This window comes from Leucoraja erinacea, chromosome 22 (genome assembly GCF_028641065.1).
Source record: "Leucoraja erinacea ecotype New England chromosome 22, Leri_hhj_1, whole genome shotgun sequence".
Lineage (NCBI taxonomy): Eukaryota > Metazoa > Chordata > Chondrichthyes > Rajiformes > Rajidae > Leucoraja > Leucoraja erinaceus.
In genome coordinates, this window is record NC_073398.1 from 25,844,451 (window position 1) to 25,862,197 (window position 17,747).

General features: G+C 41.1%; 1 protein-coding gene across 5 annotated transcripts in view; it reads right to left on the reverse strand.

Annotated features, from left to right (window-relative positions):
- tymp (thymidine phosphorylase) overlaps window positions 1-17,747 on the reverse strand; it is a 30,396-nt gene that overhangs the window by 1,875 nt on the left and 10,774 nt on the right. For 2 of the 5 annotated variants that reach the window (XM_055653254.1, XM_055653255.1), the window contains exons 2-10: window positions 16,875-17,054; window positions 14,759-14,909; window positions 9,963-10,165; window positions 8,487-8,585; window positions 7,314-7,443; window positions 5,107-5,225; window positions 3,080-3,242; window positions 1,288-1,503; window positions 35-175 (exon numbers count right to left, since the gene is read on the reverse strand). In XM_055653254.1, coding sequence (XP_055509229.1) covers window positions 35-175; window positions 1,288-1,503; window positions 3,080-3,242; window positions 5,107-5,225; window positions 7,314-7,443; window positions 8,487-8,585; window positions 9,963-10,165; window positions 14,759-14,894 — 1,207 coding nt within the window. In that variant the 5' untranslated portion in view covers window positions 14,895-14,909; window positions 16,875-17,054. Of the gene's footprint in view, window positions 1-34; window positions 176-1,287; window positions 1,504-3,079; window positions 3,243-5,106; window positions 5,226-7,313; window positions 7,444-8,486; window positions 8,586-9,962; window positions 10,166-14,758; window positions 14,910-16,425; window positions 16,601-16,874; window positions 17,162-17,747 lie in introns of those variants that run through there. The other 3 variants (XM_055653253.1, XM_055653256.1, XM_055653258.1) reach the window with 3 other exon arrangements.

The window sequence follows — 17,747 nt, forward strand, 5'->3', positions numbered from 1 at the left end:
TTCCTTGGTGGACCTTTGTGTAAAGCGCATTTACCTTTGTTAACCTTGTCGCCCACAATTTTCAGGAGTTCGATTCCAACAGTCCAGTTGACTGCTTGATCGGGTTGGGTGCGGCCTGCTCCCAGTTCATGCAGTACCTTGGCTAATGGCAAGGAATGAATTGCCTGCACAACCCCTGGAAGAGCGAGCAAAATTAGATTCAATTGCATTCTGTGGATTGGAGGATGCCAAGAATACCGGTGGGCTGTTGTTGCATGCAGAGTGGGGAATTAGAGCAGTTAAACACACCACCGGATTATGATTAAGAAGGAACTGCAGATGCTGGAAAATTGAAGGTAAACAAAAATGCTGGAGAAACTCAGCGGGTGAGGCAGCATCTATGGAGCGAAGGAAATAGGCAACGTTTCAGGTTTGAAGAAGGGTTTCGACCCGAAACGTTGCCTATTTCCTTTGCTCCATAGATGCTGCCCCACCCGCTGAGTTTCTCCAGCATTTTTGTCTACCGGATTATGATTGATTATTTTAATCAGACAAATCTTCCTTTAAGGGGCTCCTGTTACCTCCAACATCCCAAAAATATGCCGGAAGCTTCAATATATTACACGTGTATAATTAACTGACAAAAGGATCAAAGGGGACTTGATGGGCACATGATAGAAGATGTTGCAGGGGTATGGAAAACAATGAGAGGTACATGCAACAGATGGCATTGCTCCTCTTGGCATGGACACGAAGGGCTGAATGAGTTTCTGTGAACTGCATGTTTAAAGCCTCTGACAAACAGGATTTCTAGATGGAATTGTTTCTGGATTTCTAATTGTTAGATGAACTGAATTGGAAATGTTTCTGTTGAATTTTATCATGGGATTCTAGATATTTTTTTAACTTGAAGTTTCTATGTCTTTTTCACTGTGTCACAACTGATCAAAACTCAATAAATGTCCGTGAGAATCTGTTAACTATTGTGTCATGGAAGGAATATTAATGATGATAAACCCAGCCATCCCATGATTTTCGCCTTTAGCCAGTTTCCAGATAGTCACTGCTGGGGGTGTGATGCAGGAATAACAGTTGATGAATAAAAGAACAGAACTTCCTCTGATCACCATTTCCTGGCAGCAGAAGGCAAATACCCCCCCCCCCCCCCCCCCCCCCCCGCCCACATGCCTTACTTCATGTAAGGAGGGACAGAGCGGGAAGACCCTCACATCTTACAGCTCTTCCTTTGCTAATCATGTTGAATGATTAGGTTTACCTATAATGTTCTAATACAATGAAACATTATACCTCCTGCTTCAGCTTTCAGTTCTTCCTGTTTAACTGCACGTTTCAGTACGTCCTTCCCCGCACACAAAGCCTTGGCTAAGCCAGCAGTCACTCCCTGTGCCACCAGCATGTCCTGGAACTTGGCCAAAGCACAGCCATTCTGCAACGTATCCTTGATGTCGCTCTCCCCGGCCTTAAAGCTTCCAGCCTTGCCACACATATGGAGTAGGTGGCCTCCTATTGTATACAGAAGGAACTGTCAGCATTAAGCAATCTCAGATGCATGTGCACATTTGAATCTGCCTGCGCGGCTGTAGGCACTTTTTTTTAAATCTGGTTGGTGTGTCATGTTGGCAAAGTCTCCACTTTCTGATCTAACATGATGAGACATTTCGAAGTCAACCACATTGCATGATCCTGGAGTAACATGCAAGAACAGGCGTACTGATTGGGGATGATCAGCCATGATCACATTGAATGGCGGTGCTGGCTCGAAGGGCTGAATGGCCTACTCCTGCACCTATTGTCTATTGACAGCAGAAATTCTTCCTGTACAAGAGACATACGTTTTCACATTGGTTCTGCTGATAAGGCTGCAGCTTTACATTGCCAGGGACCCATGATCCAGGTTCAATCCTGACCTCATTGCTGTTCGTGCAGAGTTTGCATAGGTTCCCTTTGATCGTGTCGGTTTCCTCCGGGTGTTCCGGTTTCCTCCGACAGCCCAACTGCGTGCAGGTTTGTAGGTTAATTGGCCTCCGTAAATTGCCCTTTGAGTGTAGGGAGTGGATGTGAAAATGGGATAACATAGAACTCGTGTGAACAGATGATCAGCGGTCGGTGTGGACTCAGTGCGACAATGGGCCTATTTCAATACTGCATCTCCAAAAATAAAAACAACTAAAATTATGTTTACCACCAGTGGTCGAGCATTTCAATTTTATATGTATTAACTGAATGTTAAATTCCAAAATTGGCATGTTGGGATTTTAAATAATATCTTCAGACCAATAAGGCCTCTGGTTTATTAGTTCAGTACCCCACTGTGTGTGGTGTGGTGTTGGGGTCCATCACACACAGCCTTGACTGAGCCAGGACAAGCAGTGCAGTTCTCTAGCGCTCACAAAGTCATGGGAATACTTAAAATGTCCATCGTCCCTCAAAAAATAGCACCTCCCAAAATAGTGGGAATCTTCAGCAAATTAGCTCCTCTGGAACTCAGCAAAATTAAGGCCTGCTACAACTATATTAATAAGGCATGGACCAGTGCGCACATCATAGCCAGGGGCACATATCATCCCTTTGACTTGGTTTTACGCTAGGCAGCCCCATTAACTGCTGTCCAATCTTCCAACCCTTGGCCAGGACTTTTAGACCAAATCCACACCGTTCTGATCAATCTGGAGCTTTCAAATGTGGTTCCCACTTGTTTCTAAGCTACTAAATAAAAGTTTCACTTGCTGGTCCTTCTCCTGCTATAACACATGACATTAATGCAAGCACATTCCCAAACTGGGCTCAGGTTTCCATTAAATGTGGGCAGGATTTTTGGAGTAGATGCATGTCAATTTGAGCAACCAATTAAAAAATCGACAAAACATGACAAAGATTGTTAGAGCTTTTATCTACAGGATGTTGCACATGTCAACAATTAACAAAAAATAACTAATATTAATCCACTAATGACTTTGGAAATAAACTGTATCTGCACAGAAGAAGACTGTTTGTCCAAATAACACCTCCAAGCTTGTTTGTGTGCTTGGTTACCCAAGCTGCCCATTACTTAAGCACTTGGCACTAACCAGGCACTAACCTAAACAGGTGACCAGTCCCTCTAAGTCCTTGGGTCCCTTGCCTTTCAGGCATTCAATGGATTCGATGACTTCCAGTGAATTCCCAATATTTCTGCCAATAGGATTGTCCATCTTGGAAAGAGCAGCAGCTGTCCGAATGCCTAAGCGATTACCAACATCAACCTGAAGGTTACAAAAAAAAATGGACCTGTTATTGGGCCTGTCCCAACAAAGGAACTAATATGGAACATAAAAAAATACAGTACAGGAACGACCCTATGGCTAACATTGTCTGTAATGAACAAGATGCCAAAATGAACTACTCTCGGCTGCCTGCATGCAAGTCATATTTCTCCATTCCTTGCACAACCATGTGCCTATCTAAAAGTCTCTTAAAACTGTTGCATATGTTTCCACCACCACTGCAGGCAGCACAGCTCTGGGCAAAAACTTGCCCCATACATCTCCTTTAAACTCTCCCCCTCTGGCTTTAAAGCAATGCCTTCTGGTATTTGACATAATTATCCTAAGAAGAATATTCTTACTGTTTACCCTATCTATGCTTCTCATCATTTTATATACCTATCAACTGGAGCCTAATCCTTTGATGCTCCAGTGAAAACAATCCAAGTTTGTCCAACCTCTCCTTAATGTTAATGCTCTTTAGTCCAGGCAACATCCTGATAAACCTCTTCTCCATTCTCTTTAAAGGGCAACAAAAACCGCACACAATATTCCAAACCAAAATTTTATAAAACTGCAATACAATTTCCTGATTCTTATATTCAATGCCCCAACTGATAAAGGCAAGCATTTATGGTGTACAATTTTGGTCGCCCAATTATAGGAAGGATGTCAACAAAATAGAGAGAGTACAGAGGAGATTTACTAGAATGTTGCCTGGGTTTCAACAACTAAGTTACAGAGAAAGGTTGAATAAATTAGGTCTTTATTCTCTGGAGCGCAGAAGGTTAAGGGGGACTTGATAGAGGTCTTTAAAATGATGAGAGGGATAGACAGGGTTGATGTGGACAAGCTTTTCCCTTTGAGAATAGGGAAGATTCAAACAAGAGGACATGACTTCAGAATTAAGGGACAGAAGTTTAGGGGTAACATGAGGGGGAATTTCTTTACTCAGAGAGTGGTAGCGGTGTGGAATGAGCTTCCAGTGGAAGTGGTGGAGGCAGGTTTGTTGGTATCATTTAAAAATAAATTGGATAGGCATATGGATGAGAAGGGAATGGAGGGTTATGGTATGAGTGCAGGCAGGTGGGACTAAGGGAAAAAAGTTGTTCGGCACGGATTTGTAGGGCCGAGATGGCCTGTTTCCGAGCTGTAATTGTTATATGGTTATTCCATATGCCTTCTTTACCTCTCTATCACTCTATTACTATATTGGGAAATTATGGGGTCAGGTGGAGAAATTCTATTTACGGGGAAGAAGAAGACAGGAAACCTTGGAGTTCCCTGCTACATGACAAGAATAAATTTATCTCTGTGGCTCTTGACTGAAATTGCAAAATCTCCATCACTAGCATCCCGTATCAAAAATACAGGCAACCTATGAGTCTTACAAATATGAAGCTTAAAACTTAGTATTCAGTTCCTACAATTCTCCAGGTTCTGCTTAATCTAGCCTTGAATATGACATATTAGGTATATACATTTACTTTTCCACTCCTCATCTTCTACATTTCCACGTCTTCTAAAGTGGAAAGCCCGTTGGTAACACAAAGAATCTTTCAACTGTGTAGCAAAGGAATGAATCTTGGTTCCTCTCACTTCCTTTCTGCAGTGTGGTGAAGATGGTTTAGGTTATGACAAGGAGAGGACATTATTGTGATGTCTGCCGCTGGTGGTCATGCCTATAATTCAATGCAGAACCACACAATAAATAATCTCACCGTATCCCACTACTTTCATTCAGTCAATGGTATCACAATCACTAAACATCAAAATAAACAAGGATTGAATCATCTCACAGCATCAACTTCAGTTCCTTCCTATTACTTCTGATTGGACTGCTGTCCATTTCCTGCCTACTGACCAAATATTGTGCCAGCTCTCTGGCATCATTGATGTCCTTGTACAAAGCTCCTTCTCCAAATTTCACATCCAGAATGAGGGCAGCCAGGGACTCCGCTCCTTTCTTCGATATTATGGAACCTGAAAATCAGACAATGCATATTAACAGAATCCTTTAATTGAGGAATGGTGATGAGATATTGAGCTGCCATCTTGCTCTGCCCCTCTTATATGAATGAAAAAGTTTATCTAGATTTTTTCTTCATAAAATATTTGAAAAACTTTAAGGGGCTGTCCCACTTGGGCGACCTAATTGACGAGTTTAGAAGAGTTTGTAAAAATGACATGTTGAAGACCTCCTTCGACTATGTAGAAGACCTCCTTCGACTATGTTGAAGACTAGCTTCGACTAGCTACGACTAGCTACGACTAACTTCGGGAAAATTGGACACCGAATAGTGGAGTGTGAGGACGACCTCCTTCGATCTCCTTCGACTATGAGGAAGACTATCTATGACTACCCTGGACTACCTTCGACTACCCTCGATTACCTACGACTATTTTTCCATGGTGACCTTTTTTTTTTACTCGCGGGCATTTTTTAACATATTGGAAAAACCGCCACGACCTAGCTGAGGCCTCGAGTATGAGGAGACCACTCTCGAGCGTGAAGGGGAGTTAAGGGCCTGTCCCACTTGGGCGACTTAATCTGCGTGTTTTGGCGAGTTTGCCCTCAACTCATACTCGCAGCATGGTCGACACGAGGTCGTCGTAGGTCTTCGTAACTCTCCTTCATGCTCGAGAATGGTCTCCGCATACTCGAGGCCTCAGCTACGTCGCGCCGTTTTTTTCAATATGTTAAAAAATGCCCGCGACTAAAAAAAGGTCGCCATGGAAAAAAATCGATATATTTTTTACTCGTAGGTTTAGTCGTAGTAGGTCGAAGTAGGTCATAGTAGATTGGCATGTTAGCTGCAGGTAATCGAGGGTAGTCGAAGGCAGTCGAAGGTAGTCATAGTCATCATCATAGTCGAAGGGAGGTCGAAAGGAGGTCGTCTTCACACTCCACTATTCGGTGTCCAATTTTCCTGAAGTCAGTCGTAGTTAGTCATAGCTAGTCGAAGCTGGTCTTCAACATAGTCGAAGGAGGTCGAAGGAGGTCTTCTACATAGTCGAAGGAGGTCTTCAACATGTCATTTTTTCAAACTCTTCTAAACTCGCCAAATAGGTTGCCCAAGTGGGACAGCCTCTTTACGAAGACCTCCTACGACCTTGTGTCGGCCATGCTGCGAGTACGAGTCGAAGGTAAACTTGCCAGAACTCGCGGATTAGGTCGCCCAAGTGGGACAGGTCCTTGTCAAATGAAACAAAATGGTGGCTATAAAACATGTTGGGAAAGTCAAATTAAATGGCAACTCCTGTTCATATAAATAAGTTGCATGAGATTCCAGCAAAATAATTCTGTTCTTAAGTCAGGCAATGATGTTCCCCAGGGTCCACTCGGATGGGCAGGTGCAGTTAAGTGAGTGCCCAGGACTTTTACTTTGGGAAGCTTGCATGAGTGGCTGCAGCCTCCCGGTTCCTTCAGTTATGGGCCAAAAACACCACACCATATCTTTTAGTTCTTACGCCAGATTATTGGCAGATTATTTCCTGAACCAGTTGGCTGGATTCTGTCAATTACAACCAGTGATTATCAACTTCTGTCAGTGCTCCACTAACCAGCTGCCCGAGTTCCACTAATTCATTGTCCACTAACCAGCTGCCCGAGTTCCACTAATTCACTGTCCACTAACCTGCTGCCCGAGTTCCACTACACTATCCCACTGTCAACGATTGATCAATCTGCTGCCAGTAATCCAGTGGTCACCCGCTTGAGATCCATTACCCAATCAATGATCTACTGAAATATTATCAGTGATCCATTTGACTGTTGCATTGATCAAGATTCATTTGACTGTTGCATTGATCAAGTAACCCACTGCCAGATTTCTACTAATTCACTGTCGATGGTTCACAGGCTACCAGTGATCCATTAACCTGCTGTCTGTGATTCACAAACCACTTCCACTCAGAAGGCTGGATGTTCAATTAAGCTGTCATGAATGTTGGTAATCCATTAACCCACTTTTAGTGATGCACCATGTTGTCAAACTTTCAATAACCCACTGTCGGTCATTCACCAACTTGCTGTCAGTTTCAGGAAACAGTTCTTGCAGTGCTACTAACCTGCTATTAAGGGCAAACTATCCACCGTCGATGTTACATCCCTGATACTGTACAACTTCTTATCGGCCGGGACCAAATCTGCTGTTTGCCCAATAATGCAACATCCAACTGTAGCCAAGATCTGTTTCACCTAAAGAGCAAAATCCATCAATTGTCAAAAAAAGGGGGCAGATTATTATCTCAATGGGGTTAGGTTAGGTAAGGGGGAGGTGCAGCGAGACCTGGGCGTCTTTGTACACCGGTCACTGAAAGTTGGCTTACAGGTACAGCAGGCAGTGAAGAAAGCTAATGGAATGGTGGCCTTCATAACAAGAGGATTTCAGTATAGGAGTAAAGAGGTTCTTCTGCAGTTGTATAGGGCTCTGGTGAGACCACATCTGGAGTATTGTGTACAGTTTTGGTCTCCTAATATGAGGAAGGACATCCTTGTGATTGAGGCAGTGCAGCGTAGGTTCACGGGATTGATCCATGGGATGGCGGGTCTGTCATATGAGGAAAGATTGAAAAGACTAGGCTTGTATTCACTGGAGTTTAGAAGGATGAGGGGTTTTTTATAGAGACATATAAAATTATAAAAGGACTGGACAAGCTAGATGCAGGAAAAATGTTCCCAATGTTGGGCGAGTCCAGAACCAGGGGCCACAGTCTTAGAATAAAGGGGAGGTCATTTAAGACTGAGGTGAGAAAAAACATTTTCACCCAGAGAGTTGTGAATTTATGGAATTCCCTGCCACAGAGGGCAGTGGAGGCCAAATCACTGGATGGATTTAAGAGAGAGTTGGATAGAGCTCTAGGGGCTAGTGGAATCAAGGGATATGGGGAGAAGGCAGGCACGGGTTATTTATTGGGGACGATCAGCAATGATCACAATGAATGGCGGTGCTGGCACGAAGGGCCGAATGGCCTCCTTCTGCACCTATTTTCTATGTTTTTATGTTTCTATGCTTCACACTAACTATACTTGTGATTTCTGTGATAATCATAAGCATCAAATTCATGTCAGGTGTTGTATTGTTTGCTCCTGAAATGGTTCTCGCAAAAGGTCATGTATTACTTACCAGATTAATCCCATGAATATATTCCCCATTACTGATGTCAAATGACTCCAACATGCAATTATGTGACTCGTTGGTAATCCACAGCAAAAATTAAACCTTGACAAACATTCCTTACCTCCTCTGGGCTCTTGTTAATGTTGAATCCTGGGATAGATTCTAGTTTGTCAAGTGTACCTCCAGTGTGTCCCAGTCCCCTGCCACTGATCATTGGAACCTGCAGAGCAGCAACATTCATTGCACATTTAGACCTTGCAGTTCAAAAGCAATTTTCACAACGTTGAGATGCCACAGTGCGTTACTTTGTCATAATTAGCACTGTCCTGAATCAGAAAACTCAACAAATTTTACAAATGGGTAATTTTTGATTTAAGGTCTAAGAAATGAGCATACAAATTAATACAGGGGAAATTAGTGATACTGAAGATATTGAGTCTCAGGATCTGATGATCTGCATACTGGGGTTTTGAAGGAAGCACCTATTGAGATGGCAGATGCTCTGATTCAGATCTTTCATAATTCCATCTTCTAGAACGGCTCCCGCAGATTGGAGCCTACTATAAAAATGGAGGGAAATAAAAAATTGGGAACTATGGACAGTTTTGCCTGACATCAGTAGGAGGGAAAATGATGGAATCTGTTATTCAGGAAGTGGTTTGCAGAATCCTTGGAAAATAATATAGCATGGGGTAGATTCAACGAATCAATGAAAGGAAAATCCGTTACCATTTCTGGACTTTCAACCAGCAGAAAATATAATGATGAATCATTGGCTTTGATGTAACTAGATTTTCAGAGAGCCTAGCCTACCACATCAGAGAGTAATATTTAAAATTAGTGTGTATGGCACTGGTAATAACATACTGGCATTTGTTGAGGATTAGTTGATAAACACAATACAGAGTAGGAATATGCGAGTCGTATTCAGGTTGAGGGGTCTGACCAGTAAGTGTCAAAAGGATAAGTATTGGGACTTACTTGTTCCAAATCTATATGAACAGAAAACGGATCAATTTTCGTCTCTTTGCATCATTGTCCACAGTTCCCTCTCTCCTGTTAAGGCTTCCTGCCACTTCTTATGAAACTTGCCAACATTTCTTCTCTCCAAATCTGCAACCTTGACTCCTTTGCTCTAATAAACTATGAGGCATCTTCATCTACCCCTTCCTCTGCAAAGTTAGATTTTGTTACCTCCCAAATCAGGATCCAGCTGTTTTACTTCCATATTTACACTTTTCCAACCAATCTCTCTGGTTCACCACAGAATAGGTAAACAACATTTACAATTGACATTGCATATAACTCACAGCCACTCCTCATCCTTACCAACCTCTCAGCAGCCTTTGATGGATTTATTTCACGTATTCAATACATTTCATGTTGCCTAGCTGAGATAGTACTCTATCCCTCTCCTTAGTCACTGTTTGACAGTACCAGACACTTTGCAAGCTTGTCACTGAGCTGCCAACTTTCTCTATACTCCATTTCTGTTCAGTTACACCCCTTCCTCATCTCATTTCATCTGCTGCCAAAACCCACATCCATATTTCAGTTACCCCCAGGCTCCTGTTGTCAACCACTTCTGTGTCCGTACCTTGCAACCACAGGCAGCCAGGGCTGGTGCCAGAATAAGGCTGACCTTGTCACCAACTCCTCCTGTGGAATGTTTATCAACCATGGTACTAGACCACTCCTTTGGCCATTCCAGGACAACCCCAGATATTTTCATCTCTTGGGTCAGTTTCACAGTCTCCTCCAGTGTCATTCCCTGCAGGCGAATTGCCATTAGCATAGCACCTGAAAAAGAAAATTGTGAGAACTAGTTAAGGGCAACCCAATAACCTTGTATAATTATGGCAAATCAGTTTCACTTGGAATGGTGTGATGTTAGTTTTGTTCAATATCATGACCACAAGACCATCAAAGATGTTACGGATGAATATGGCAGTCAGTTCTGTGAAACACCCGAATGTTCAATGTCTCTACCAACACTAGTGAATGATTGAGAGAAGGCTAATTACAACAGTATTAAGCAGGAGTTAGGAAGAGTAGATTGAGAGCAGGTGTTGGTTTAAACAGAAGATGCACACAAAATGCTGCTTTTTGTGTCTATCTTCAGTTCTGCAGTTTCTTCTGACACATTTCATCTGTTCCACTGATAACAGGTGTTATTGGATAATTCGACATCTGACTGTGAGAGCCATTTAAAGGACAGCTAGTCAAAATTCAAGACCAACATGTTCCTAAGAGGGAGAAAAAGAAAGGTTGATGTAGTTTGGGAACCTTGGATGAAAAAAGATGTTGCAGATTCAGTCAAAAGAAAAAGGAAGTAAATCTGTTTAGGAAGCTGAGATTGGAGACGGCCCTTGAAGAATGCAAAGGAGGCGGGAAAGTACTTAAAAGGGGAATCAGGAGGGTTAAAAGACCATGGAGCATCCATGGTGAGAAGGGTTAAGGAGAATCCCAAGGCACATGGGATTCATGGAGACTTTATTGACTGAATTAGATAAAATTGTCTTGGCCCCGGAAGACAGAGGCTAGTGGCTGACAGGTGTTGTTCCTACTGGAGGTCGGTGACCATTGGGATTCCACAACAATCAGGGCTGAGACCTTAGTTGTTTATGAATTTAATGAATGATTTGGATGAAAAGGGATTTGTGATTTTTTTTTCTTTCACAGAGCATGGTAGGTGCCTGGAATGCACAATTAGGGAAGGTGGTGGAATGTTATACAATTGCACCATTTATGAGGCATTTAGCCAAACACATGAAGGTGCAGAGGGTGGGGAGATACAGACTATATGCAGGCAAATTAGTTTACATTAAACTGGTATCATGGTTTGAACAAATATTGTCAGCCAAAGGGCTGTGTTCCTGGATTGTGCAGTTCTATGTTAACACCAGCCTGGCCTCCAGTTATTTAGAACTGGTAAATCTCAGATTTACAGAGGAAGGAGTTTGTATGCACCAATTCTGTGTACACTACTCCAGTTTATAATGAACTAGCATATTGTGTTAGTGGGTCAGTGTATAGTGTGCAAATACACAATACACTGCTAGTGTACATTTAACATTGTGTACTAACATTGTGTACTAGTAGATTTGCGAACGTGGGCTGTTATGTGTTAGTGGATAAGAGATTACATATTTGTGCGTGTGCACTCTTTTATTGTAATAGTGGACTGGGGCTTAGAGTAAAATAGACAATCGACAATAGGTGCAGGAGGCCATTCAGCCTTTCGAGCAAGCCCACCATTCAATTTGATCATGGCTGATCATCCACAATCAGTATCCTGTTCCTGCTACTCCCCAAACCTCTATCTTTACGAGCTCTATCTAACTCTCTCTCTTGAAAGCATCCAGAGAACCAGTCTCCACTGCCCTCTGAGGCAGAGAATTTCACGGACTCACAACTCCTCTTTTTCTTCTCCGTTCTAAATAAGCTTACTCCTTATTCTTAAACTGTGGGCCCTGGTTCTAGACTCCCCCAACATCAGAAACATGTTTCTGCCTCTAGCGTGTCCAAACCCTTAATAATCTTATATGTTCCAATAAGATTCCTCTCATCCTTCTAAACTCCAGAGTATACAAGCCCATACGCTCCATTCTATCAACATATGACAGTCCCGCCATTCCGGGCTTGTGAACCTACGCTGCACTCCCTCAATAGTAAGAATGTCCTTCCTCAAATTTGGAGACCAAAACTGCACACAATACTCCAGGTGTGGTCTCACTAGGGCCCTTTTCATTTCATTCAAATCCAAACTTTCAGCGAACTCAGATGCCAGCTGCAGTTCAATTTCAGATAAGATAATATGATTGGATAAAAGATCACTAACACTGTTGGTACGACACCATTCAGTTCTAATCACCTCAGTGCTGAATTCCAACATTTGGAGTCAAGGATCAATGCCATCTCATTTCCTTTGACTAAATTTTGCAGTAATTAATTTCTCAAGTGTGATTTGTGGAAAATTGTAGAACATTTTCAGATTTTTCAGATTAATTCAGCAATGTTGTCTGCAAATTCAACATCAGCATTCATGGATTGATCTTCAAACACACTCGACAATGAGGTCATCATTGCCATCATCAGACTCCTCAATCTCCTCTTCTTCATCAAAGTCATCCTCTTCATTCTCATCTTCATCACCATCAGCAAGCATGTGGCCGCTTGTACAACACATCAACCACAGCTAAGTTAATGCCATGCGAATGACACAATTGCCTGAAAATGCTTGATTTTGTCCGAGCTTCTATATGACATTGGCTCCATCATTGGTCATCCCTCCTACATATTTCTTCAAATCAACGTCAAAGGATTCAAGTTTATTAATGCTCAGGTTTAGTCCTTTTCGGGCAGACATTGAACCATTGATTCATATCATCCCAAGACCAAAGAGCTTGGTGTGATGCAAATTGAAACACATGTTGCGTTGATTTCTCCTTGAGGTCCACTTGTCCAAAGTGAGTGAAAAGCAGTCCCGAAATTCCACTATTTCTTACAGTTCCTGCTTCATTTCTTCCCAGATTTTTGTTCCAAACTTCATGACCATATCACAAATTCCTTCTCTCATACTTGGGATTTTCAGACCTTGTGCAACGAAGGCATGTTTGTGTTCCAGGTGGTATTAGAATGATGACGGAAATAGCGGCTATTTGTAAGTTGTTTCACAATCCTTCATTAAATTCCTATTGTTTGTTCACCAGAAGGTTGTGCCAAACATCCAACCTTGCCTTGAAAATCAATCTAGTTATTCAACATTTTGCTGTTTGAAATTATGTTAATGCATTTAATTAATAAATCAATTATGTTTACATTTTTGCTTAGCTTTGCTGGATAAAGTGGATGAAAAGTTACCAAACATTATTTTTTACTAAAGGAATTCTCAAACTGCTCTATTCTAGTACAAGCTTCAGAAAAGAGAGAGTTTAGAAATGTAATCACTTTCATCGATTAATCATGGATGATTAATCATTAATCCCTATTTTTGAAAAAGTGATTAATCAGAGCAGCCTGAGTCAGAGACAGATAAATTGATAAACAGTTACTCTTTAGTTTGAAAAAACTAATTGGTTAAGAGAATAAGGCAGCAACACTTAGGAACTAGTACAACTGAACTAAATGAATAATTGCATTCAGCTATTTTGTTTAATTCAGCCTTTTTGAATATTTTGCAAGTGTTCTTGAGCTTAATGTTACCTTATTGATCTGCATCGAGTTTATCTGGAGATTTTAGCAACACTAACAAAACTCTACACCCTCACACCTCCTATTTAGCATTATATTTTCAAGAACTTAAATTTGAGCCTAAAAAAGGCAAAGATTTTTGACCATGAAAATTCATACTTCCAGATTCATTTGAATAACAAGATGCATACTATTGCATCTGTAATAAACATTTATCATCTGAATTGCATGATTCCCAGGTAATTTATGTTTATAGAGTCACTGGATAGGAGAGGTGGACATTTCTTTTCTGTTCTCGGCACTGAAGGGTTGGTGCTTGGTCTTTCTGGATTGGGAACAGACATGAACAGATGTTACCTTTGTTTACTTTAAATCCAGGCTTTTCTTCTAACAAGTTGAAAACAATTGAGATTGATTAAGAGTGGTGAAAATGTGCCTGAGTTTCTTTTGGGTTAGGATATCGTAGCCTAATTATAATTGCCATGCTGAAAAGATTTGAGTCTTTCCGTCTGTAAAACAGGATTGAGGGTCTGAATGGTCATCTCTTGTTCCTATGTTTATATGTCAATTTTTTGTGAGGACACTGTGGGGAGCTGGAGAAGAAACTGCAGGTGACCTTGCTGAGATATCTGAATCATCATTAGACACGGGTGCCGTGCCAGGAAACTGGAGGGTGGCTAATGTTGTGCCTCTATTTCAGAAGGGCTGCAAGGAAAAGCCTGGGAGCTGTAGGCCAGTGGACTTAACATCTGTGGTACGCAAGTTACTAGAGAGGAATTTGAGGGATAAGATATGTATGCATTTGGATAGACAGGAATTGATTAGAGATAATTAGCATGGAGATAATGTCTTACGAATCTGATTGAGGTTTTTTGAGGAAGTAACAAAAACAATTGACAAAGGCAAACAACAAGGCCCAACCATGTTGTCTGACTCTCTGACTGATAAACAAGCCACTGAATGGCATTGACGTGTGTCAGTCCTAGTAATTCTTTCCACTCCCAAGCCTTGAATTCTGATATGAATTATTCTCTTGGTTAAGAATTGATCAAACCCAGAGCTAGAATAAGCAGTTCTGTTCTGCATAAAACTCCACTGATTAATAACAGATAAATCCCAGTGTTGACTGGTAATCACTTGTCTCATTATTGCATATTCTGGACAATTGAAAAGGAACCAAAGATCATGTGGCAGTATTACCAATCTGACATTCTCGGATGGTTGAATTTTTTACGCCTTGAACAAAATAATGGATTTCTTCTGCACTCAATGACTGCTTGTCTCGTTTCTTCCTAATCATTTCCGGTATATTAATGTGTTCTTGGCTGGTGCACATTTTCTCAACTCCTGCCTGAAAAGAAAAATAGGTCAATTGATTGATGAAAAGACATACTGATCCCAATGGATCAATTATCAAAAACATACTAAATAATGCTTCATCATCCAAAATAGACTAATCATGTCTTAATCAGCCAGTTCCGTTTGAAAGAAAACAACTCTAGGTGCTTCCCATTCAAGCCCCACATCACCTTCTTCAGAGACCAGTTCATCATGACTTGTACAGTTCAATCTCTTCTGATTAAAAACTTTGAAAATCTGCAGAAGGGTCTCGACCCAAAACTGCACCCATTCTTCTCTCCAGAGATGTTGCCTGTCCCACTGAGTTACTCCAGCATTTTGTGTCTGCCATGCCTTTTAATTAATTTGACCAATATTGCTTTCTGTAGATGCTCACTAAGTCTTTTGCTTTGCCTCTACGTTTGCTATTTCAGAAACATTGCTTTTGCTTATCATTTTCTGCAAAGTTATTACATAATTTCTTCCTTATTAAACTATATTCATCACAAAGCAATCCAGGTCACTCATTGATAGTTGGTTCTTCCTCTCATTTTAATGGAATCATCAAAATGGTATCATTCTTGATATAAAACCCTAAGCATATAACTTTCAGCAGCTTTGTACAAAGTTCGGTTCGGGCAGCAATTGTGCCTGATCTTTTTACTTACGTACTTGGCCCAGGATTAACTGTTGAAGCTGATCAAATATATTAAATTGGAGCACAAAACTAATTGCTAGCAAACTTCAGTGGGTCAAGCAACATCTGGATGGGCGAAGGGATGGTTTGATGTTTCATGTCCTCTTTTTCATCTATCCCGATGCAGGACTGCGACCATGGAATTTGCTCAGAAATGTGCAAATATTAGAAGCATGCTAAAAAATGCATCCAGAATTTGAGAAATAGCCCCTCAAAGGGTCAACAAGGGCTGCAACGTCTTACACATTTTATATGCACAGCACACAGATACCTCGGGCCTCAAATTTACAGAGTGGCAGAATTCTGTGGACAGTAGTAAATATTGTATCTATCAATTATTTCTTTAAAATAATTCAGTTTTCATTTGATTTCTTATCTGATTTGTGATCTACAATAGTCTGAATAGATAATAGCATAGGTGAATATCAATCTGCCATTTGCCTTTTGAAAATGAAATGATGTGTGAAATGAATGTCCAACTCACCAGAGCAAGTGTTGGCCAGTGAACAGTTAAAATTATCCACCATTCACTAAAGTAAATGTACTCCCACCTTAATAATAGCACAATTCAAATACAAAATACTGTTAAGAAACTGAAAAAACTCAAGTCAATTTACAGGAATGTCACCAAAGAAAATGTGTCTTTGTCCCATTAGGAGATATTAAGGGATAGGTAGGTGCCGAGCAGCTTGAAATGACAAAGGGAAAGTTTAAGAGGCTGAGAGACAAAAAGGCTTTGGGAGACAATTCCAGAAATGAGAGCCTGGATAGCTGAAGACACATCTGGCAATGGCAGAGAAAGTAGGGGTGAAAATTAGTGGAAGGTACATACCTGTGTCACAAGAGATTGAATTGGAGGAGCGTATATACTGTACATGGATGTGGTTAATTAGGAGAAATGTAAAACATTGTTGTTGCTTTGGCTGGGAAGAATCCATGTCAATGAGCTCTGGGGTAAATGAGACATGATAGGGAAAGGCGGCTGAATGACCTCAGTTTTACAGTGATCAGAAGAGAGGTCAGCCAATGGAATAGTCTAATCTAAATAAACTTATGGCTGAAAGTTTCAGCAGCAAATCAGCTGACTCAATGTTGAAATTGAACAATTATAAGGGTGAAAATACAGTCTAATTTATGTGGCAGCTGTACAGCAAGGAGTGAGGTATAACACCAGACGTGTTCATCCTCAAACTACTGCAAGGGGAATGGGTTGAATCAGTGAATAAGGAAAAATCTATGGGCAGGAGCAAAGACAGAAAAAGTCAATAGGAATCGTTTTACCTGTTAACTCGAGGAAAGCACACCTCAGAGATGCATTAATTATTGCGTCCTTCACAGATCAGATCCAAGGCTGACTCTTCGCTCACAATTATAATGGAACGAAGCAATAATTCCTCCCCTCTATGGGAAGTTTGCTGGTATTATAAGGTCGTTATCTTGACTTTGAGGATAGTAAATTTCCTGTAAATAAAATCCACTGATTATGAGTTCACACTGTTCCTCTCCATTAGTGGACAAAAACACACAAAGATAGATAAATCAAATGTGTGCTTTGACTGAGACTTTAAACATTCAATTTCAAGTGCGTTGAAAGATTAATGTAAAATGGCGTACATCCAGAAGCATCCGCCCATGAATTGGCAGCTCTAGGGAGTGGTGAAAGGGTGGAGATGTGGGTGGAGGGGAAGATTTATGGACGACATGTGTAGAATAACACAGGCAGACTTTATTACAGTGCCAGTGCAGAAACAGGTGAGTTTCTCACCATACCACCCATTCTACCTTCAGGTGAGGTTAGTGGAGGGAGCCTAGTCGTATTTTAGGTTCACTGATCTTTTTGAAACCATCACAGGATCTTAATATTGTTAATAAGCTAGCTAAAGAAGCTTTTTCCCAGGATGAAAAAATAAAATTCTAGAGGGCGTAGCTTTACGGTGATAGGGGTAAAGTTTAAAGGAAATATGCGAGGATATTTTTTTACATAGAGGATGGTGGGTGCCTGAAACGTGCTGCTGGGGGTGCTGGTTGAGGCAGATACGATAGTGGCATTTAAGAGGTTTGTTAATAGACATATGGATATGCATGGAATGGAGGGATATGGATTATGTGCAAGTAGATTAGAGATGATCTTGGTATTATGTTTTGCAAACATTG